This window comes from Salvia splendens, chromosome 18 (assembly GCF_004379255.2).
Source record: "Salvia splendens isolate huo1 chromosome 18, SspV2, whole genome shotgun sequence".
NCBI lineage: Eukaryota > Viridiplantae > Streptophyta > Magnoliopsida > Lamiales > Lamiaceae > Salvia > Salvia splendens.
The window spans coordinates 18,695,329-18,717,284 of record NC_056049.1 but is presented as its reverse complement, the minus strand read 5'-3'; the positions used below and the strand labels follow the sequence as shown (position 1 = coordinate 18,717,284).

Genomic DNA, 21,956 nt, shown 5'->3' with positions numbered 1-21,956 from the left:
CTATTCTCATGGAAATAGTCACTCATTCAATTTACTCAATGCATAATATTTACCTATATATGATCACCTCTAAGCTTACTAGGGAATCACTTAATTAGACTAGGCCCCTCTCGAGGGCATCCAATTTGTGATCATCACCAAAATAAGACAGAATGAATCCATCAACCCATTGTAATCGTCACCAAAATCGTACATGATATTAAGGTACACATCCTTCCATCAACAAACAAGGACAAATCCATGGAAATTGGGAAAAACATGATAAAACTAAACGAACGTACTCCCTAGGATGAATTGGATGGTGGGAGAGTGTTCCTATTCAAGAATATAGATGATTAGGACTTCTTAGCACTTAAATTCCTCTTACAAAGTGTGTGAAGTGAGTTTTGGGATGTGTGAAGTTGTTGGGATCGAGTTCTAAGCTTTGTATTTATACTTGGAGTGAAAAATCATCAAAATAGGCATCAAGTGCAATCTCCTGGTAGGGCGATTCGAGATGTGAGAATCGTTCGACTTGGGCGTTCTCTCTGACTCGTAAAGACCTCTCGAACGCTTGGTAGAGCGTTCTTCAATGCGTGAAATTTCCAACTCGGGCATTTTCCCTGTTTTCGAACTGTAGAACGCGCGATCGGGCGTTTTCTTTCCTGCTCCAGAGCGCGACTCGGTCGTTGTCTCTATTTCGCCACCTTTAAACCCGGTTTAAGTCCATTTTCACCTGTTTTAATTCCAAAACTTTGACAAACTCGTTAAATAATCTGAATAGTGCATATTAAGCTAAAAATAACTCAATGACCCATATTAAATATCCACTATAATATCCTAAACCATGAGTTTACCAACCGTATACTCTGTTTTCTGCAAAGATCAAGAAATGTCACTCTTTTAGATTTATATAGATATATTTCACCAGTTACTACACCCAATCAAACAAGTAGTATTCATTTATTTAGAAATTTTTATGTTCATCTGATAACTATTTGTCTGACATGGCTGCGTGTCAAGCTTTGGGGTCACGTGTGATATATCCCAATTGCTCCTCCTACAATAATTTATGTCTTCCATAATTTCATTAAATAAAAAACATGCATCCTCCCTGAACTATTGTCACACTCCTAGTTTTAACAATAAAATACCAATATAATATATTCCCTTTCACCCCCAAAATGTTACTCTTTTGAACATTCCTCTCCATTATCAATACAATTACACACATATAGTATATAAACAATCTAGACTTCCCCAAAAAAATACACACACAAAAATAAAAATGAAGCCAATGTTTGATGGCACTATTTTTCAATCATCAAGCACTGATTTCTCCTCAGACAATTCCTCCTTGATTTCATCCTCGGAATCGTCTCTCCCCTTCGACGAGAACGATTCCGAGGAAATGCTCCTCTACGACGTCGTCGCAGAGGGGCGCCGCCAAGCCAGCGATGAGGTGAACTCGTCGCTGGCACCAAAGGCGGGAGCGTCGTTCCGCGGCGTGAGGCGGCGGCCGTGGGGGAAGTTCGCGGCGGAGATAAGGGACTCGACAAGAAACGGGGTGAGGGTGTGGCTGGGGACGTTCGAGACGGCGGAGGCGGCGGCGCTGGCGTACGACCAGGCGGCGTTCGCGATGAGGGGACCGGCGGCGGTGCTGAATTTTCCGGCGGAGAGGGTGAGGGAGTCGCTGCGGGAGATGAGGTGGTGCACTGAGGAAGGGGTGTCGCCGGTGATTGCGCTGAAGAGGAGGCACTCGATGAGGCGGCGCGGCGGCGGCGGAGGGAAGAAGAAGAAGAAGGTGGTGGTGTTTGAGGATTTGGGGGCTGATTTTTTGGAGGAGCTTTTGATCAAGACTTCTTGGTGAAATTCAAAAGCCACCTACTTTTTTTTCTATCTTGCTAAATGTTGTCCATATCCATAGTATAAATGTGGCCACTAGTTTAGGAGTTTTTGTTCTTCCTTTGTTTAGATAAAGTCTTCATCTAATATAGTGTGTGGAAGATTTAGTGTTTTTTGCATGGGAGTATTACTTTTTGTTAGGATTAATAAATGAACAAATATTTAGTAATATTGTCTTATCTGGGGTGTGATATAGTAATGTTAATTTTTCTTAAATTGATAATCTACCAACTCATTAATGTATTGTATTAAAACGTTAATGCGATCACATTAAAATGTCAAAACGAATTTGCGTTGACATTTTAAATATAAATGTCAACACAGTGTATTAAAATATTAACTAAGCTAGTTTATTTGACATTGAAATCACCGTATTGATATTTTTAATACACTGCATTGATGAGTTAGCAGAATTAACAACTTAAGAAAGTTAGCTACAGATATCTTATATTGATAGAATATGATTTACTAACTTATTAGAGATTTTACAAGTCAACACACGATCTTCATGAAAAAATATTGATGATGAAAAAGGAGGCAAAATATTTTCAGTGAAAAATTAAAAGGAAATCAAGTAAAGAAACTATTAATCATCAAGTTTTCAAAGATAAAACACTTTTGAAATAAGATAATAGTGTTAGATATGCATCTTATCACATTGATTTTTTAGTATGAACATGCATGGAAACCTCATTCGATGTCTACCAATGTATAATATTTAACATTAAGTTGGATAATGTTTTGCCTGCAATTTAAGTCACAGAAACAAACTAACTATATGATGGTCGTTCATGCTAAACTTTTTTAGATTTAAAATTAAGAGCATCCACGATAAGGCGTCCTATAGCCCGCCTTATAGAGCGCCATATATTCTGCCATGTCAGCATTTTTATCGTCGGTCCCATTCTCTCGCAGTGGAGCGTCCTATAGCCCGCCTTATCTTTTTAACTACTAATTTTATAGTAATTTTTTATTTTTTATATTTGCAAATATGTAAATTAGCAACATAAATATAAAAACACCGCAAATTAAAGGCAAACCCTATCGTGAGTATTTATATTTTATGTTTGCAAATATGAGAAACCGTCGGGATTCAATTTTGAATTTAGAGAGAAATTGGGACGGGGAAGAGAGCGGACTGAAAGGTGTGAAATGGAGTAGAAAAGTGGTGATATATATAGAAGAAAATAAAAAAAATGTGTTGCATCGTCCGGACCCCACAATGGAACGGAGAATAGGTCGGAGGATGCAAAAATCGGTTGATCGTCCACAGAGGATGGATAGGGCGCAGAGGATGGGGGAGCATCCTCCATTGTGGATGCTTTAAAATATAAAAAATTGATAGTATTCGTGCATTAAAATTATTAATTTGGAGTAGATATCTTGTAAAATTGCATTGTATGATCAAAGTGACTACAGTCTCTTAGTGCTTTTAAGTCTATAAACCTAGGAAATTGACAGCCCTGTAGGCTGTAATAATACTTATATATTTAAGATACTATGCTTTTATAATCTATTGGTGGGGACAGATTTCTAATAGATATGATTAATCAGCATTTTTAGCATTAAAATCATGACGTTTTATTTGCTGTATAAATTTCACCAGATAGAATATTACGAGGAATCAATTAATTAGGGGTAATCACAACCTAATAAATTCGAGTATGTGACAGGTACATTTAATTTTGTTGTCTGCGTTCAATTTAATTTGAATTTCCAACGCTACATTTGGATGTCAACATCTGCACTATAGATTGTTACTTTATATAATAAAAATTTCTTGGGGCTCATGAGCAATGATTAAAAATTAGGGTAAAGCTACGTGGCCATAACGTGGCTGGCCATAAATGACATTTCAGTAAATATAAGTATTTTTGGATATTAATAATTTAATTATTTCATTTAATGCTTAATTCAGTTGATAATACTAACTTAGTCTTTAATTGTAGTTTCTTTTTAATTTATTTATTCCGCTCTTTTCTAGAGTAATTTGTTACAAAAATCAATAAAAATATTTATATACTATAAATTATATTATAAATTTATATACTATAAATTATGAATATTATACATATATAATAAATTAATTCATAGTATCAAAATATGATATTAAATTTTTAATATTGAAGTACACTTCTTCGAAAAATATTAAAATAATATTTTTATTAATACTAATATTTATACATTGCTTGAATATTATGATTAAATGTATTTTAAATAAAAAATTAGTAAAATTAAATTTTTAGTTATTAATTAAAAGAATTTATCCAATTATGGGAAGATTAAACAATTGTTGCTGTGTAAATTTCATTATCAATGCATGTCTTTAATTACGATAGATTATGTTGTTAGAATTAAATATTACTAGTGTAGTTAAAATTAATTAAAATAATAGCATAAGTCAACAAAGAATAGTAAATTGAAAAAAGATAATTTGAATTATATACTTAAATTGAGAATTTGTTTATAACATAATACTCCTTGCAATTTTGTCGTACAAGTATATTGTGTCACTTAATAATATTCATAAATATAATGTCCTTACAATTTATTTTACTTCTACATAAGTAGTATTTAACTTTTAAGGGTATATCAGTCTTTAAAGAATTGCTACTCTCTAGATGTATAAATTTCATCAATTCTACATTAATTACACAAAATTTTAATAATTTTTTAATATTATGGCTGGCCATAATATGGCCATTTAGCACTACTCTAAAAATTATGACTAATCATATTGTATTTTTTCAATAGTTTGATTTATAACAATATATCTTGATCGTCTCAATAATATTAAGATTAGACTGTTCATCATAATTAACAATCTCATTTTTACCTTTATGACTAATTTAATCTTAGAAAAATTCTATTTTTCTCTCACTATTATTTTATCTGCCAAATTTAACACTGTCTTAGTTTGTTAATTTCCACTTCCAAATCAGTAAATAATTATAGATGGGCTTGACATATGGACCTAACAACAAATATTGGGCCCGTTGTGATTATCCGCTATGGGCCTAATATGATAACAAGGCTGAGTTATGCCATTTTAGTATTTAGTTGCATACTTTACACCAAATTTATGCTGAAACATAAAAATATCAAAGATTTTTACGACTTCATATTTATACACACACAACTAATAATTTGAAATAATAAGTAAAAAGTATATATATAATAATTTCATTAGGGGTGTCATCCGTTGCTAACTTTTTTCTTAAGTTGTTAACTTGCTAACTCATCAATGTAGGTGATGTTCGGCTTCCTAGATAAAATAGTGCCAAGATATAATCTATGATTGAGTTGTGAGATTATTTTAGTCAATGACTAATTATCCCATGATTATCCATCTAGGATTGAGTTGTGGGGTTGGATCTCATGAAACAAATACACTACTGGGATACAATCTTGCAAACCGAACACCCCCGTAGTGTATTAAAAATTTCAACACGATGATAATGAAATATCAACATAAATTTAAGTTGATATTTTAATACATTTTGTTGACATTAATATTTAAATGTCAACACAGTTTATTAAAATGTCAACACAAATATATATTGACATTTTAATATGATCGTGTTGACATTTTTAATACACTACATTGATGAGTTAGCAAGTTAGCAACTTAAGAAAAGTTAGCAACGAATCACATACAATGTCTCACTATATATATACTTTTAACCCTCCAAAAATAAAAAAAAATTGCATTATTATTAATTCGAAATAGCTAAACCACTAAGATAGTAAGATTTAAAGTCACAGTTGTTCCCAAAACATTTTCTTTTCAAAGAATTAAACATTGGAAGCTGTAAGGTGGCACAATTATTATTACATGTGGCATGTTTTTTAACATGATAATATGAAGTTAAGATACTACTACTCTTTATTATCTTATCAAATCAACATGTGTTATTTTTTTTGGAGAAACTTATATAAGCATCCACAACGGAGGCCCCAAGGGCCTGCCACGCTGCTTGGGCCAGCGCGGCGAGTGGCAAGCTATGTTGTGGGATACGAATATATATAGGGGACAGGCCTAGGGCCGCGACAAGGATGTGGCGACCGGTGCGAGTGGGAGACAAGATGCAAGGCGATGCTTGGCGGGTGCGGGGGTGGTCCGGTGGGGTTTATTCAAATTTTGATTTGTATATATTTTTTCTTAAATTTTGAAAATTCAAAAATACCTACTATTTTTCACTTTTTATTTCACTCTTCATTCACTTTTTACCTCTTTCAAATTTATTTATTGAGCCATGAGCATTTAATCTCAATTAATGCGAGAGGCGTGGGGAGAGGGAAATTATGGTTTGGCGCAAAAAAGAGGATAGCGATGACGCGATGAAGGATTAAGTAAATCGTGGAAAATACTATTGCGCGATATCTAATACTTTCTTCGTCCCAACTTAGTTGAATCAAAATATTTGAGCACGGAGATTAAGAAATTGTGTGAAAAAAGTAGGATAGAGGAATAAATTAAAAAAAGATAAAGAGAGAGTTAAGTAAGAGTGATTAGATATTTTATTCTTTTTCAAAAGAGAAATTACTCAACTTAGTTGGAATATCTAGAGAAAAAAAAATACGATTCAACTTAATTGGGACGAAAAGAGTACCGTAAAATTACTCAAAAAAAAACCTTGATATTAGTGCTTGAATTAAACATTATCTCACTCCCCTACACTAAATGGCTATAAAGGTTAGGTTAGGCTGCCCTATTTATTAGTTTCCGGTCCATGAGCGGAAAATTTAAATGCATCATCAATTCCAAACTATGTTGTGTATGAAATATATTATGTAGGGAATTGAAGTAATTAATTTAATTAAATGACCAGGTTCGTTGTGTTGCGCAGCCACCTACTTGTTGTTACTAGTAGTAAAATTTTGAATTAAACCATCAATTTCCCATTAAACATCCTAAATAACGTTTAATTTGATTAGCAAGGAACGTGGGCAGTGCCAAAATGAAAATACATTAAATTGTAATCTGATAATAACGTAGCTAGCTAGATTGCCCGGTCCAATTATTAAATTGAAACAAAAAGCAGCTTAATTAGATAAACTGAGTTGTCATCATACATCTTTGGTACAAACCGCATTGAACTAATTTTAAAGGTAAAACTAAGACACCAAATTTTAGCCATCCATTTTTCTAATCTATTTGATAAAATAAATCAAGCTAATGAACTGCATTATTTGATCGTTTTACTTCACTGTAGAAAGACTGAACTAAAATGATCTTAAAATTAACTATGTGTTGTCCAATAATGACCTACTATTCTTGAGTTCGACGGTTCGACATTAAGAATTAGTTCTGCTTATATCACGACCCGCACAGCGCCTATATATATTCATAAGTTGCGATATGTTGAAAGCACAAAGTCTGAAAAAATGGTTGGCAATGCCAAGGAGAAAATCCCTACAGTGTATCAATGCGACTCCAACAATCGCCAAAATCATACGGTGGTTTCCGACTTGGACGGAACGCTCCTGGTGGGCCGCAGCTCCTTCGCCTACTTCGCGTTGATCGCGTTCGACGTTGGAGGGCTCCTGCGGCTGATGCTGCTGCTCCTGGCGGCTCCGTTTGCCGGCCTTCTCTACCACTTTGTGTCGGAATCCGCCGGCATCAAGGTGCTCATCTTCGCCACGTTTTCCGGGGTGAGGGTGTCGTCGATCAAGTCAGCGGCCGCTGCAGTGCTGCCCAAGCATTACTCGGAGGACTTGCACCCGGAGACGTGGCGCGTTTTCGCCTCGTGTGGGAGTAAGTGTGTGCTCACGGCCAATCCCAGGATCATGGTTGAGCCTTTCTTGCAGAATTATTTGGGGGTTGATGTCGTTTTAGGCACCGAGATCTCGTCGTTTAAGGGCGTCGCTACCGGCCTTGTGGCCGGTAACGGTGTTCTGGTTGGGGAGAGCAAGGCTGTTGCTCTTAGGAAGGCTTTTCGAGATCAAGAAATGCCTCATGTTGGACTTGGAGATAGAAATACTGATATTCCATTCCTCAAACTGTGCAAGGTTAAATGCATCTTTTCTATAAATCCTCTTACACATTAGTACTGATAGAAATCTATACGATTCGATCAGGTCGGATCATCTCTCTATCGAACTGATCCAAATTTAAACTCCAATTATACTGTCACGTCTGTCATTTTTTTAGTTCACTCTAGACATATTGCTAGACTAGTTAAATGTTCCACAGTCAGCAACCTACTCTGATACCATAATAGTAAAAATCATTAAGATTTTAGCCTTAAAGCCAGTTGGTGACATGAGTGGCGCATTAGACTTATGTAGTGGTTTCAGATCTCTTTTACAATATGCGATATTAATGGTTGATATCAAAATGCAGGAAAAATACATGGTACCACCGAGGCCCGGGACGCAGCCCATGAGACCTGAAACACTGCCAAAGCCTGTGATATTCCACGACGGCCGCCTCGTCGAGAAACCAACACCGTCCCGGGCTCTACTAATCACTCTATGGATCCCATTCGGGATCATATTATCAATTCTACGCGTGTTCATACTTTCGACACTACCAATTTCTATAAGTCGCTACATCATGTACGTGCTCGGGTGCCCAGTAACAACAAGAGGAGCCCCCAATCATTTCCCCGGGGGCAAGGGCGTGGTCTTCGTGTGCAACCACCGCACCGTCCTGGACGCCGTCGTCGTCTCCTCCTGCCTCCACCGCATGACCACCACCATCTCCTACTCCGTAGCAAGCTTCACCGAGTTCCTATCCCCAATCAAAACCTCCAAGCTCACGCGCGACCGGGCCAAAGACGCCCGATTAATCGAGCAAATCTTGAACCAAGGCAAGTTCCTCGTGATGTGCCCCGAGGGAACCACGTGCCGGGAGCCATACTTGCTTAGATTCTCTGCATTGTTCGCGGAGCTGACCGACCGCATCGTGCCGGTAGCCATATCCATGAAAACGGGCATGTTCCACGGCTCCACGGCACGAGGCCACAAGTGGCTCGACCCATTTTTCTTCTACATGAACCCTTTTCCGGTCTATGACGTCACGTTTTTGGCGATGTTGCCACCACACGAGACGTGCAAGGCCGGAAAATTAAGCTTCGACGTCGCAAATAGTGTTCAAAAAATGATTGCCGAGACATTGGGGTATAAATGCACCACTCTAACGAGGAAGGATAAGTATGGAATGTTGGCTCGAACGGATGGCCTTGTCAACAACAAAGTTACAACTTGATTGATTATTTGCAATTTCGGTTTAATTAAAAATACCCTTAGCAAGATAACGATGGCCTAAATTGTTTGTTCCACTCTATGTTTTGTACTTTGTTAAATAAAGAGTGTATTTTTCATGAACATATTCATAATGGTGTTTAGATGCCTAGGTGAAAAATTAAATTAATTTCTGACTTAGGAGAAGAATGTACTAAATGTCGAAATATAATAATGAGCGAATAGTAAAATACTTATATGCAACTTTATTCGTCAATGGAGAGGGTACCATTTTAAGTGATAATATTAATATATATATTCCTAATTAAGGTGAATATTAATAATCCCTTCCTATTAATTAGTATATATCAAGATGCAATGCTTACTTATCTGTCATGTGTCCCTGAATTTATTAAATTTACTATAAATTTTTATGTTATAAGAACATAATATTTTCAAATAAAATTTGATTTATTTTGGGAACTCTGTATTCAACAAAATCAATTCTTATTTTCAACGTGTATGATGTTCCTCAAATTATTCTCTGATTTCTTAATCTTCAGCGATATTATTACACGTCTTTCGCGTTCATCAAGTTTCAAACATCTCTATAGCAAAATCCAATGCACGTTTTTTGTTAGTATTAAATTTTGAAGTTTCGATTGTTTGTTTTCGACCAAAATTACGATCGGTCTATTCCAAAATTATCTTCTACTTTAGAATTTGCTTAATACATGCGTTTTGACTTTTGATGGACGTGTCACGGGTGTATTGATAACCAAAGAAATTTTTTTTCTTTCGTGCTTTTATTAGCACGTATGATAACCAACTGGTGTAGTACTCATTCCGTCCCATAATAAGAGTTATATTTTACTATTTCCGTCTATCACATAATAAGAGTCCTATTTTACTTTTACCATAAATGGTAAAGGCCCCACATTCAACCATTTATTTCAGTCACATTTTATCTTAAAACTAACCACATACCACATTCAACCCACTTTTCTATACATTTCTTAAAACTTGTATCCAAACCAAATAGGACACATATTCTGGGACGAAGGGAGTGTTAGATATGGTTGGCAAATCGTGTGGTTGGGTGGTTATCAGATCATCGAATTGACCTGATAACGACCTAACGTAATAAGGCCTAACCAGAACCCGACCTGTTCAGATAATTATCAACCTGAACACAAACCGACCTGCAACCTTCAAACGTGAATCCAATCCGTACACGACATGATATGATATGTATTGACACAAATATATTAGCATGACACGTTAACAACTCAATAACAACCTGAACTTGATTCATGTGATTAAAACCTGATTTACACAATAAAAAAATAATTTTCACGAAATAAACCTGATTTACACTATTAAAACCTGATGTCACATTATTAAATCTGATTTTTTAGCTAATTTTTACTATAAAGTCTCGATGTACATTATTTAAACCTGATTAACACAAACATAGAGTATAAAATTAAAGTATCGCCCCTCAATCCCATTGAAGATGATTCACTTTTCTTTTTGGTTTGTCACAACTAAAATGGCCTATTACTAAAAATGGAAACACATTTATCTCTACTTTATTCCCTTTTGATCTTACTTTACTTTCTCCACTTAACACACAAAATAAAATTACATAAAATCTCGTGTCGACCAAGAAATGGGTTATAATCTCGTGTCGACCAAGAAATGGGTTATCTTTCTTAGGACGGATGAATTACTATTTTTAGCAGGTTTCCTGAACCCAACCCGAAATTATCGGATTTCAAACGTGTTAACCTGATAAAAATATGAAACCAATAAAGACTTGACCAAACCCACTAAATTTATACTTGTGCATATAAGATTTTTATGTTGGGTCAAAAATTATCACCTAGTATTTGAAAAGGGTAAAGCACACATAATATTTCTTTGGATCTGATTCAATCTATACAAATACTACCTTCATCCCTCAAATATTGTCACATTTTAACCTGACACGGATTTTAAAAAATGTAATAGAAAGTGAGTTGAAAAAGTTAGTGGATTGTGGGTCCTACTTTTATATATTAGTTTTATAAATAATATGTGAGTAAGAATGAGTTAATAGAATATGAGGTCCACTACCAAAAATGGTAAAAAGTGAAACGAGACAAAGTTTGGGGGACGGACGAAAATGGAATAATGGGACAAACTTTCAGAGACGGAGGTAGTAATTATTTCGATTTTTCGTTGGAGACTTGGAGGCTAGCTATCCGATCCAAAGATTTTCCTGCATCAGCATAGTCTTCTAGAGCTTAAAGCAACTATTAAAATTTATGGCAAGCACTACGAAATAATCATTTTATCGATGAAAATAAAATTTATGTCGTTAATTTCTATTTTTTCATCGGCAAATAGTGTCATTGGCGAAAAATTTCATTCGATAATTTATATGCAAATAAAAAAAATTAGCTGCGGACTACAAGAATTCCGTCGTAAATTCCATCGGTAATCCATCAAATACGTAGTAACACATTTTGTTTTTCTATCGGTAGTCCGTTGGTAATCCAACTTTTTTTTGTAGTGAAGATTTTCTCCCAAGTTTTTTATTCTTAAGCTATATCATATCGCAGTAGGGTTTTAAACGAAATGTTGCCTTCTGATCATCGAATTTACTATCCTGTCTATTTAGTACTATCCCATTAAATATAAAATGATTTCCTTTTTGGATTGTCTCATTAAAAATGAAACATTTCCTAAAATAAACAATTTTATTGCTTCTTTTTCATCTCTCTTATTTTACTATATCTTCATTAACACACAAAACAACACTATATAAAATTCAGTGCCGATTCCCAAATGTTGCAAATATAATGAGACGGATGGAGTAAGTTTTTTTTTTATATATTTTGGGTGGACTTAAAGTGAAACTTGTAAGTATCCTTTTATTGTCATGTGAGAATGCAAGTTGAGGTTTAGGTATGGGAACTGTGAGTTGTGTCACTGTGTGTATTGTTGAACTCTAGTTCGGGAAATGGGAATGATTGAGTTTATTGGTGTAGGAAAAGAAGCCAATTGCAATTTTAAGCTATAGTAATAAACGTAGTTTATGATGATTGATGCTTATGAATGTGGTTTTTGTGTTGGAAGCTTAGTCCATCTCAACTATTTACAATAAATTCAAATGCGTTTTCAGTTTATGTCACATTAAATAATAATTTTAATCTGGTAATTTGCACTAAGTTAATACAGTACAAAGGATATCCTATATTCATTTGCATTTTATCCTTTTATTATATAATAAATTACACATTAACCCATAACACTTTATCAAAAATTCATATATATTAAATAATTAATTACAATTTACTTATTAATAAAAGTAGAAGTACAAATAATTAAATAATTATAGGACACGCTAAAGGTACTCAAAGTACAAATAAATCGCAGCTATCCATTCAAAAAGCATAAAGAAAAAAAGTATAATAATTGTGCTTTCAATCTTAGCCACTCATCGTAAAAGTAGAATTAAATCCTAATCATCCATTCAAAAACCAAAAGAAAAAAAAAGAAGCACAATCCATGTGCTTTCAATCGTAATCGCTCATCATAAAAGTAGAAGTAAATCCTAGATAGGTAGAGTGATAAAAGACACAAACTTGTGCTTTCAATAGTAGACACTTATCGAAAAAATGGAAGTAATTCCTAGTCCATTCAAGAAACATAAAAAAAAGCACCATCTTTGTGTTTTCGACCGTAGCTATTCACTGTAAAAGTACAAGTAAATCCTAGTCATCCATTTAAGAAGCAAAATAATAGTAATTTCATGTCTATAAGGCCATCCACAATAGGAATAGCCCAGCAATAGCTCAGCCATAGCCTAGCCACAAACTCCTCCTGCCACATCATCAACACTAAAAATCCTCCTGCCACATCATAAATAGCTCAACCATAGCCTAGCCACATCATAAATAGCCCAGCCACATCAATAGCCACATCACTCAAAATTATATAAAACAAATAATTAACAATCACACAAAATACGCAATTTAATTTATGAGACATATACGAGAAAATTCAATAATATTATTAAAATTTAAAAAGTACATTAATTAAAAAAAATTACATAATTAACAAAAAAAACTACTGCCGTGCAGTCCTCCGCGCCCATAACTCTTCAATTAAATCCTTTTGGAGTCGAATATGAGCCTCCGTTTGGCGCATGTCGGCATGTGCTTGGAGGCGGCCGTCTTCATCGTGAGGTACCCCACTCCGTACGTTGGGGGCGGCCACGCCGTGGCTTGGACCGGCTTCATTATCATCGTTGGCCCAATCAGTCAGTTGTACACCTTCATCTTTGACAATCATGTTGTGCATGATAATACATGCGTACATTATATCAGCAATGCAGTCGACATGCCACAAACGCGTTGGCCCCTTAACTGTCGCCCATCGAGACTGGAGCACACCAAATGCGCGCTCCACGTCCTTGCGCGCCGACTCCTGCCGTGCCGCAAAGTAGGTCTTCCTCTCATCTGATGCGCATCGGATCGTCTTCACAAAGACGGGCCACCTAGGGTATATCCCATCCGCCAAGTAGTAGCCCATATCATGTCGGTTGCCGTTGGCGACAAAACTGATGGCCTGACCGACACCCTGACACTGCTCGTTGAAAAGTGGCGATGAGTTGAGGACGTTGAGGTCGTTGTTCGAACCGGCTATCCCAAAATACGCATGCCAAATCCACAGCCGGTAATCAGCTACGGCCTCGAGGATCATCGTGGGATTCTTTCCCTTGTAGCCGGTCGTGTAGAACCCCTTCCAGGAAGCGGGACAGTTCTTCCACTCCCAATGCATACAATCTATGCTGCCTAACATCCCCAGGAACCCATGCTGTTCCCCGTGCATCCGCAAAAGATCCCGGCAGTCTTCGGGGGTAGGGCTTCGAAGGTACTGATCACTGAATATTTCAATCACGCCCTGATAGAAATACTTCATACATTCCAGGGCAGTCGTCTCACCGATGTGGAGGTACTCGTCCCACATGTCTTCCGCGCCTTCGTAGGCCAACTGCCGGATTGCCGCAGTGCACTTTTGAATAGGTGTGTGGCCGGGTCTGCCAGACGCATCGTGCCTGAAGCGGAAATACAGATATCGTTGCTCCAAAGCGTTAACAATACGCATAAATAGGGACATGCTCATCCTAAAACGGCACCTGAAAAGGTTGGCGTTGAACCGCGGCTCCTGTTCGAAGTAGTCTTCGTACAGGCGCTGATGTGCAGCTACGTGATCACGATCAATCACCGCTCGGCGGTGTACCACTGGGCGAGGTTGAGGTACCGCCGGCTGCAGCGCCCTCTGCATCCATTGATCAATCTCACGGTTCGTATAGGCCTCTAGCGCTTCGTTCATTATACGCGCGTACTCCTCAGCATCCTCACCACTACTACCGCCGGCGTTACTCATTTCTAGGTGTTGATCTTGTACAAAAATTAAGATAGAGAGAGTACTCGTTAAAACAAGTGGTGCGAATGAAAATGACGTATCTGGCGCGTATATATAGTGTTTCGAAAAAAAAATCGCGCTAGGCGATCCGGACGCTACAATAGCGCCAAGCGGATCGCCCAGCACACCGCCTAGCGCCACGGAACCGCCGAGCGCTACGCGGTTTTTAATTCCAGAAATGGCTGGGCGGTTGCAATAGATCGCCTAGCGCCGGCGCTCGGCTAAGCGGTGCGCTAGGCGCTATTGTGGATGGCCTAAATATAAGAGAGCACAACACCACAATCATCTCATCTTCATCTCATCCTAGATTGTGTAAGGAGCTCTAGACAACAAGCACCAGGAATGCAAATGTTCTGATTCAAAAAGTCAAGCTCATACTTTGCATGGCCCTCCAACTTTGATTTCATTTTCTACGAGATGTGATAATAGCAAGGAGCATGTCGTTGGTGGCACTTCTTCATCAAGCCCATCAAAGTGAAGAAGGCTAAATTGAAGAAAAAGTTATCTAAGAACTCAACATCACTTTATGTTGTTCTAATAATGGCTTTAGACTTGAGCTCCACGGTTGATTCCAACCCTAAAAAAACACTATTCACCTAGCATAAAATTCTGAGCACTAGCTCACAGTCGATTCCAACACTAAAAAAAACACTATTCACCTAGCACAAAATTCTGACACCAATATATGCTCGGAATATTCCGAGCACCTTCCGAGAACAATAGCCTAATGGTCGGAATGTTAAAGAAATTATGCACATTCCGAGCACAATCCAAACACGGTCAATGTACAAGGATGCGTCTTGACAATTGTGAGCAAATTTCCGAGCATATTTAGAAAGTGCTAGGAAATTCCGAGCACAACTTAAATATGCTATGAAATATACCGAGTACAATTAGAAAGTGCTAGGAATTCTGAGCACAACTTTGATGTGCTAGAAAAATCAAACTTCATAAATAATCTTTTATTTTCCCCTCACACTCCACACTGCGATTTCTTCTTCAGCCCTAAACACAATTTTCCGCTTTCCGTCTTCAAGCCCAACTGCGCCGCTTCCACCTCAGCTGACTGCCGCCTCTTCTTCCACGGCTCTCCCTCTCACAGCAACGACCAAAGGTATACGATTCGATCGAGGTATACGTTCCCCGATAAAACGTGTTTTTAATCGTACATTTCATCAATGCAGTTTAATTGAACCAATTTATTCTCACTTTGCTCATGTAATTTGATGCAGTGTAGTGTTGTGCATTTGTGTGTTGCTTGAGTTAGGGTTTTAGTGTGTATGTGCATCTTTCTCCCTTCTAATTTTTTATCTTTCTTTTTTCTGGCTTTGGAAGTTTATGTAAAATGTATTTTATTCCGTTCATATGAAAATTTATATGTTTGTCGAAACACTGATTCTATTGTGATTTATAAACAACGGATCAATCTCCTTGGAATTAAGAGGTTCATAACTAAACTTGATGTTTGAGAGAGTTGAGAGAGAAGAAGATAGAGTGTTCATTTCTATTTCATTGCTTAGATGTGAAGAAGATTTCAAATCAGTAACTCTCTAAGTTAACTTTGTAACTGTTACTTCTTCCTTGTTACATTTGGTGGGTGATTTTTCAGTACAATTTGCTATATGTATATACTAGTATACAATTTCTATGTCCAATATAGATAGTGATTGTTATTCTCAGAAAAATGGCTCCATCTCCATGTCCAATATAGATAGTGATTGCTATTCTTAGAATTCTAAACAAGTAGATTTCGTAAGTTAAGGCAACAGCTTCTTTCCTTTTCGTCAATGCAGATAAAGCGATAGCACGAAAGAGCAGCAAGAAGAGATGAAAACCACCTTGTAGTCCCCAAGCCATGTCAAAGGCCACTCAGTGAGAATCCCTGGTTTGCTAGCCATTTATCCTCAACAGGTCAGCTTTATTCTCCAACTTATTTTGAAACAATGAGCATTACATTATATATATATATATATATATATATAGGGGTACGTTAAAATTACAACACCTCTTAAAGTAACACCATACCACCATTCCTAGCCAATCATTTGTACACGTGGATGAATAACCAGCTGCCATGTGTCAATCATAAAAAATACTCAAGGGTAAATTTTCTCGGCCAGCAATATCCAATACACTATACAACAATTTTTCTCGGCCAGCAATATCCAATACGCTACACAACAATCTACAGATTGTTGTCTAGCGCTGTGTAGCGTTTATAATATTGCTGGATACGTGGTGTCACAGTGTCACTTTAAGAGGTGTTGTCATTTTAACACAAACCTATATATGTATATATAGCAAAATAGTGGTAATGGTACACTAGCTTAATCTCATTTAAGTCCAATCCATCTAATACCTACCTGGGGTGGTCAACTATAGATTTAGACTTAGCATTTTGAACTCATGACTTTGTGAAACAATTTAATTCCCGCATTTGAATTCCACAGGGCATTTTAACGTCATTTTAATTTGTTTATTTTATTCCTATTTTTAGTTTAATGTTATTTTAATTTTATTGAATAACAATTTAAAATGAAGTAATAATAATAATAATAATAATAATAATAATAATAATAATGAATAATGAATAATGAATAATATGAACAAATCACAGAATTCTGAGCACATAAGTGCTCGGAATATTACATTACCGAAAACCTTCCTAGCACAAAATTGTGCTAGGATCGAGCAGGCAGGCTTGGAAATTCCGAGCACTTCTGGTGCTAGGACTTCGCATAAAGGAGTTGACCACGTTTCCAAGCACTTTTCGGGTGCTCGGAAAAAACTTGTGCTCTGCTCGGAATAGTGCTAGGAAATAATTCTGAGGAAGCAAATGACTAGCACCCTAAGTGCTCGAAAACGTGCTCGGAAAACTCTATTTTTCCTAGCATTTCGGTGCTAGGTAAACATGCATTTTTTTTGGAAGTACAATAGTCGTGCTTATTTTCATGCTGAGAGAAGACACATTTTACAAAAAAAATAAAAATAAAAAAATCAACAACAACGACAACCAAATGACTGTGCAATTAGAACATATCCTTTGTACTTTGATAATATTGGAAGATCTAGTTCTGATATATCCGATTATTAGATTGAGTATTTCATTTTATTATTTTAATTTGTCTTTCAGTATTTTATTTTTCTTTTATGTCGTTGCAATATTATTTCCATGGTAGATATCTTTTTCACTCGAGAGGCATTTTTATATTTTTGCAATTTAGAAAACTACAAATTTAGTTCATAATCTATGCAATAAAATATAACACGGTCTATATTCATCGAAAATATCTTTAAATGTCCCCGAACATTGGTATAATATCATTGGAAGAACTTTTGAATTTTTTTTTTTATAAAAGTACCCTCCAAGTTATAAGGTTTATTTATGTTTATTTTTCAGGAGAGAGAGAACGGTAAACTTTGATTCAGGTCATACATTCAAGTATATCTTGTGATGCGTAATTATTTGTCAGATACTTTAACGACTTCTCTTGAGGGAATACAATATGAAGGAAAGAACAAAGTGCAGATGAAGTAGTGATTCTCTCATATGAAAATGATAGTATAGTAGTATATAAATAGCTCTTATATCACCTGAGTTATTTAGGTAAAAAAAATCTTTAAAATGGCAAACGCCTTTTAGCGATGGTAGGAAGTGAGAGGATAGAGAATAATAATTGTAAAACCACATAAATGTCTCTTGGATAAAAAAATATCAAAAAGGCCAAAAAGCACGAATAGTAAAAAAAGTCCTCCCAACGATATTAGATCAAAGGTTAGAGCTGCGTGGAGATAGTTTAAAAGAATAAGGATCACGTTTAATATTATTACATAGTTGAAGAACTAAATTTGTAATCTTCTCAAATCTAAAAGTACAAAAATGCCCTTTGGATTAAAACGCAAAAAAGACACTATAATAGAAAAAAGACTTCAAATTATATGACAATATAGGGTTTTCAAAAAATAAGAATTGCATTTGATATTACTACATATTTTAGTGACTAAATTTATAGTTAACCCTTTTTTTATATTTTATTCATTTTTTATATATAGGAGGGTAATGATAAAATGCAAACTTTATATATTGTACTAACTCTAAATTATGATCTGGGCAATTAGAAAAATTTCAATGGATGACAAAATAACAACAATAAAAAATATTAACATAGTATCAACAATTGTCAACACACCATCAACCATTAACACTGTATTGACATTATTTTTTGCTGTAATTTTGTCATCTATTAACATTTTCAAATAATCCAAATCATAATTCAAAGTTTATATAATATATAAAATTTGTATTTAATTACATCTCATAGGATATATTTATAACTATCATTTTATACTATAACATTCCCAACTAATAACTTAATTTGTATATTATTATAAATGGGGTCTTTGGATAATTAGATCCGTCTCGAATATATGATCATAACATTGACTAATTAAGAGGTGTGTTATTTAACTTTATGGCAAACTCACAAATGCCAGTCAATACTTTTCATTTATAAACAGTACTACCGTTTGTTTATCGAAATTAAAAGAAACGGGTGAATCAGAAATGAATAATGATTGCTTAAATTCTAAAATTATGGTTGTTTATTACTTCCAAATTTTGTCCTCACAAAGTGGATCGGTGGAGCTCCCACAGTCAAATTATTTTTATCATGTGTTTGACATTAATCAAATCTCCCTGCCCTAGATGTTTCTAAATGGAATTTATTATTATTATCATTATGATAGGCCACGAAATTACAACGCAAAAGTAGTTCCTTAACTTCTAGTAAATTCATAGTAGTGGTCGTGTTTGAGTTTAAATTGGCATTCGATGTTGTTTAGATTTTGAACGGTTGACAATAATTTTGTAATATATGTAGGGAAATTATTTTTTGCAAATTTGCTTTTTTTGGTTTCCCATGGTACACCTCATAACATTTTGAAATTTTACACCTTCGATTAACTTGGATTTTGCAGCAAGAAAAACCAACACACCTTGCAAGAAAAAAAATTATTCGGCACTTGATAACTATAGCTAAAAATTAAAATAGCTAGCTGCATCAAAGATTCAAACGATATAAGGTCATACAAAATAGTGGAATCTATATAATTCACTCAATGGCGGATCCATAAATTAAATATCGCGGGGTCGAACGACATTATAAATATTTAAATAATATTTATATAATTATTTTTATAAAAATATATTTTAATATCAATAATTTATGTGAGAATGGATATTCTTAAAACAACATACTCCATTTGTCGCACCTTTTGAGTACCGAATTTAAAAAAATGATATTTAGAAAATTAAGTGGACGAAAAAATAAAATAGAAGATGAGATAAAGAACAGAAGCAAAAAGATAAAGTAAACGAATAATTATGTTATATTTTGACCAAAAAATGACTTACATTAGTTGGGACGTCAAAAAATATACGAGTCGCTTATAGTGGGATGATATGAGTATACTTTTTCTGTAGCATTCTAAATTTTTAAAAATTAAAATAATTTGAATATGAATAATAAGTTTGAAATTTTAAATTATAAAACTAAAATTAGAAGAAAATAAGAAATATTTACTTAACATAAGTAGGTGTTTATTTTAGATAAGTTTATTTAGTGATATAGAAAAAAGTATATGTAATATTAATTAAAATTATTACAAATTAAGAAAGAAAATTTGCCATTTTACAAATTATTACAAATTAAAATTAGTAAATTATGGGTGCATCTTTGTTGATGCAATTTAAGTCTTGGTCCCTAGGTAAATATTGGGAAGAAAAAACAATAATGACAACTCCCTTCTCACTCCTCACCCACATCGCCAAAGTCAAACCCATTTTCTTTTCCCTCTCTTCGGCGAAAAAAAACTGAAAGCCTCCGCCATGATGCCGCCGCCAGATTCCGGACCTCGTCCCGCCTCACTTCCTTTCTTTCTCTCTGCTCGGTCTCATCTCACACTGTGTGAGGTTAGGGCGAAGACGCGAACGCCTTAGGGTCGGAGGTTGAAGAAAGGTGCTTTCCGGCGGCACTCCGGGGCAGGGTGGTGGGGTCGCCCGACCCCACTCGACCCCACCTGGATCCGCCGCTGAATTCACTATTCTAATTATTTTTTAATTATACTGTATTCAATGAGTTAACTAGACATATTAGGACATGCAATTTTTTTTAAAATCTTAATTATGTAGTGATATATACTCCCTAGAATTCATTAGTATATGATTGATATCTTATACAGAGGGATAAATTTTTATATTTTCAAAATACAGAGGAATAATTTTTACAAACATAGTGACTAGTCTACAATAATTTAGAAACGACATTAGTTTTATAAATGAGTTATGATCATTCAGCTATAGGGGCATCCACAACCCTTGCCGGATTCAGATCCCAAATCCCCTCAACGTCATTATTCTCTTAAATTTGAATCCCAGGTCACAACTCCTCTAACTCTGCAGGTCTCATCCCAGGCCACAACTATTAAATTGCACTATTCATAATTTACAACCTATTTTACGCGTGAAATATAAAACGCCGAACAATTTCAAACACGGAAAAATTGTTCTTCATTTGGAAATTGAAAAATACAGCATAGAAATTTAAAAATACAAAAAAAATATTAAAACATAACGTCAATGCTGGAAAATGTTGGTGCGTGTCCAAATTTCTTTAATTAGATCAGCTTGTAGGCGAGTGTGTACTTCATCTTGCCGCATCGCAGTTGAACGGGCCATGACATTGCACATGTCGGGAGGAATACCCTGCACGGACGGGGCGGTGACCGTGTAGTTACTGGTGGTGCTGGAGAGCGGATCGTCACTCCACAAAGTGACATTTTCTCGCTCGTCCTCAACGATCATGTTATCCATTATGATACATGCATACATGATATCAGCAATTAGTGGACGGTGGCAACCACAGCCCGCTCCCTTCACCATAGCCCACCGTGCTTGGAGGACTCCGAATGCACGCTCCACATCTTTCCGAGCCGCCTCTTGCTTTTGGGCGAACAATGACCTCTTTGGCGTTGTCGGACACGAACACGGGCTATCGAGGGTAGATCCCATCAGCAAGACAGTACCCCATATTGTACCGACGGTGGTTGGCCGTGAACTCTACGTTCGGCGCTCGCCCGGCACACAAGTCGTTGAACAATGCAGACTCGTTCAACACATAGAGGTCGTTGTTCGACCCAGCGACACCAAAGTAGGCATGCTAGATCCACAATCGTTGGTCGGCAACGGCCTCCAAAATAATCGTCAGATGTGAGCCCTTGTGCCCACTAGTGTATTGTCCTCTCCAAGACATTGGACAATTCTTCCACTGCCAGTGCATACAGTCGATGCTGCCCAGCATCCCCGGGAAGCCGTGGGCCTGCTCGTGCATGTGGACCAACATGCGAAC

At 36.0% G+C, this 21,956-nt stretch overlaps 2 protein-coding genes across 2 annotated transcripts; both read left to right on the top strand.

The window, feature by feature from the left end:
- Window positions 1–297: 297 nt before the first annotated feature.
- Window positions 298–2,063, top strand: LOC121776100 (ethylene-responsive transcription factor 1B-like). Its single transcript, XM_042173234.1, has one exon. The coding sequence runs from the start codon at window positions 1,268–1,270 to the stop codon at window positions 1,847–1,849; it is 582 nt and encodes a 193-aa protein (XP_042029168.1). The 5' UTR covers window positions 298–1,267; the 3' UTR covers window positions 1,850–2,063.
- A 5,209-nt stretch (window positions 2,064–7,272) lies between these two features.
- LOC121776098 (glycerol-3-phosphate acyltransferase RAM2-like) lies at window positions 7,273–9,220 on the top strand. Its single transcript, XM_042173228.1, has 2 exons — window positions 7,273–7,896; window positions 8,231–9,220. Exons 1-2 carry the CDS (start codon window positions 7,273–7,275, stop codon window positions 9,095–9,097), a joined length of 1,491 nt encoding a protein of 496 aa, XP_042029162.1. The 3' UTR covers window positions 9,098–9,220.
- The last annotated feature ends 12,736 nt before the right edge of the window (window positions 9,221–21,956 follow it).

What these genes read in the sequence shown, in the direction of transcription:
- LOC121776100 (XM_042173234.1), top strand. Translation starts at nt 1,268, where the DNA reads ATGAAGCCAATGTTTGATGGCACTATTTTTCAATCATCAAGCACTGAT.
- LOC121776098 (XM_042173228.1), top strand. Translation starts at nt 7,273, where the DNA reads ATGGTTGGCAATGCCAAGGAGAAAATCCCTACAGTGTATCAATGCGAC. An exon ending in CATTCCTCAAACTGTGCAAG is followed by an intron (nt 7,897 to 8,230) that starts GTTAAATGCATC and finishes ATCAAAATGCAG; the next exon opens with GAAAAATACATGGTACCACC.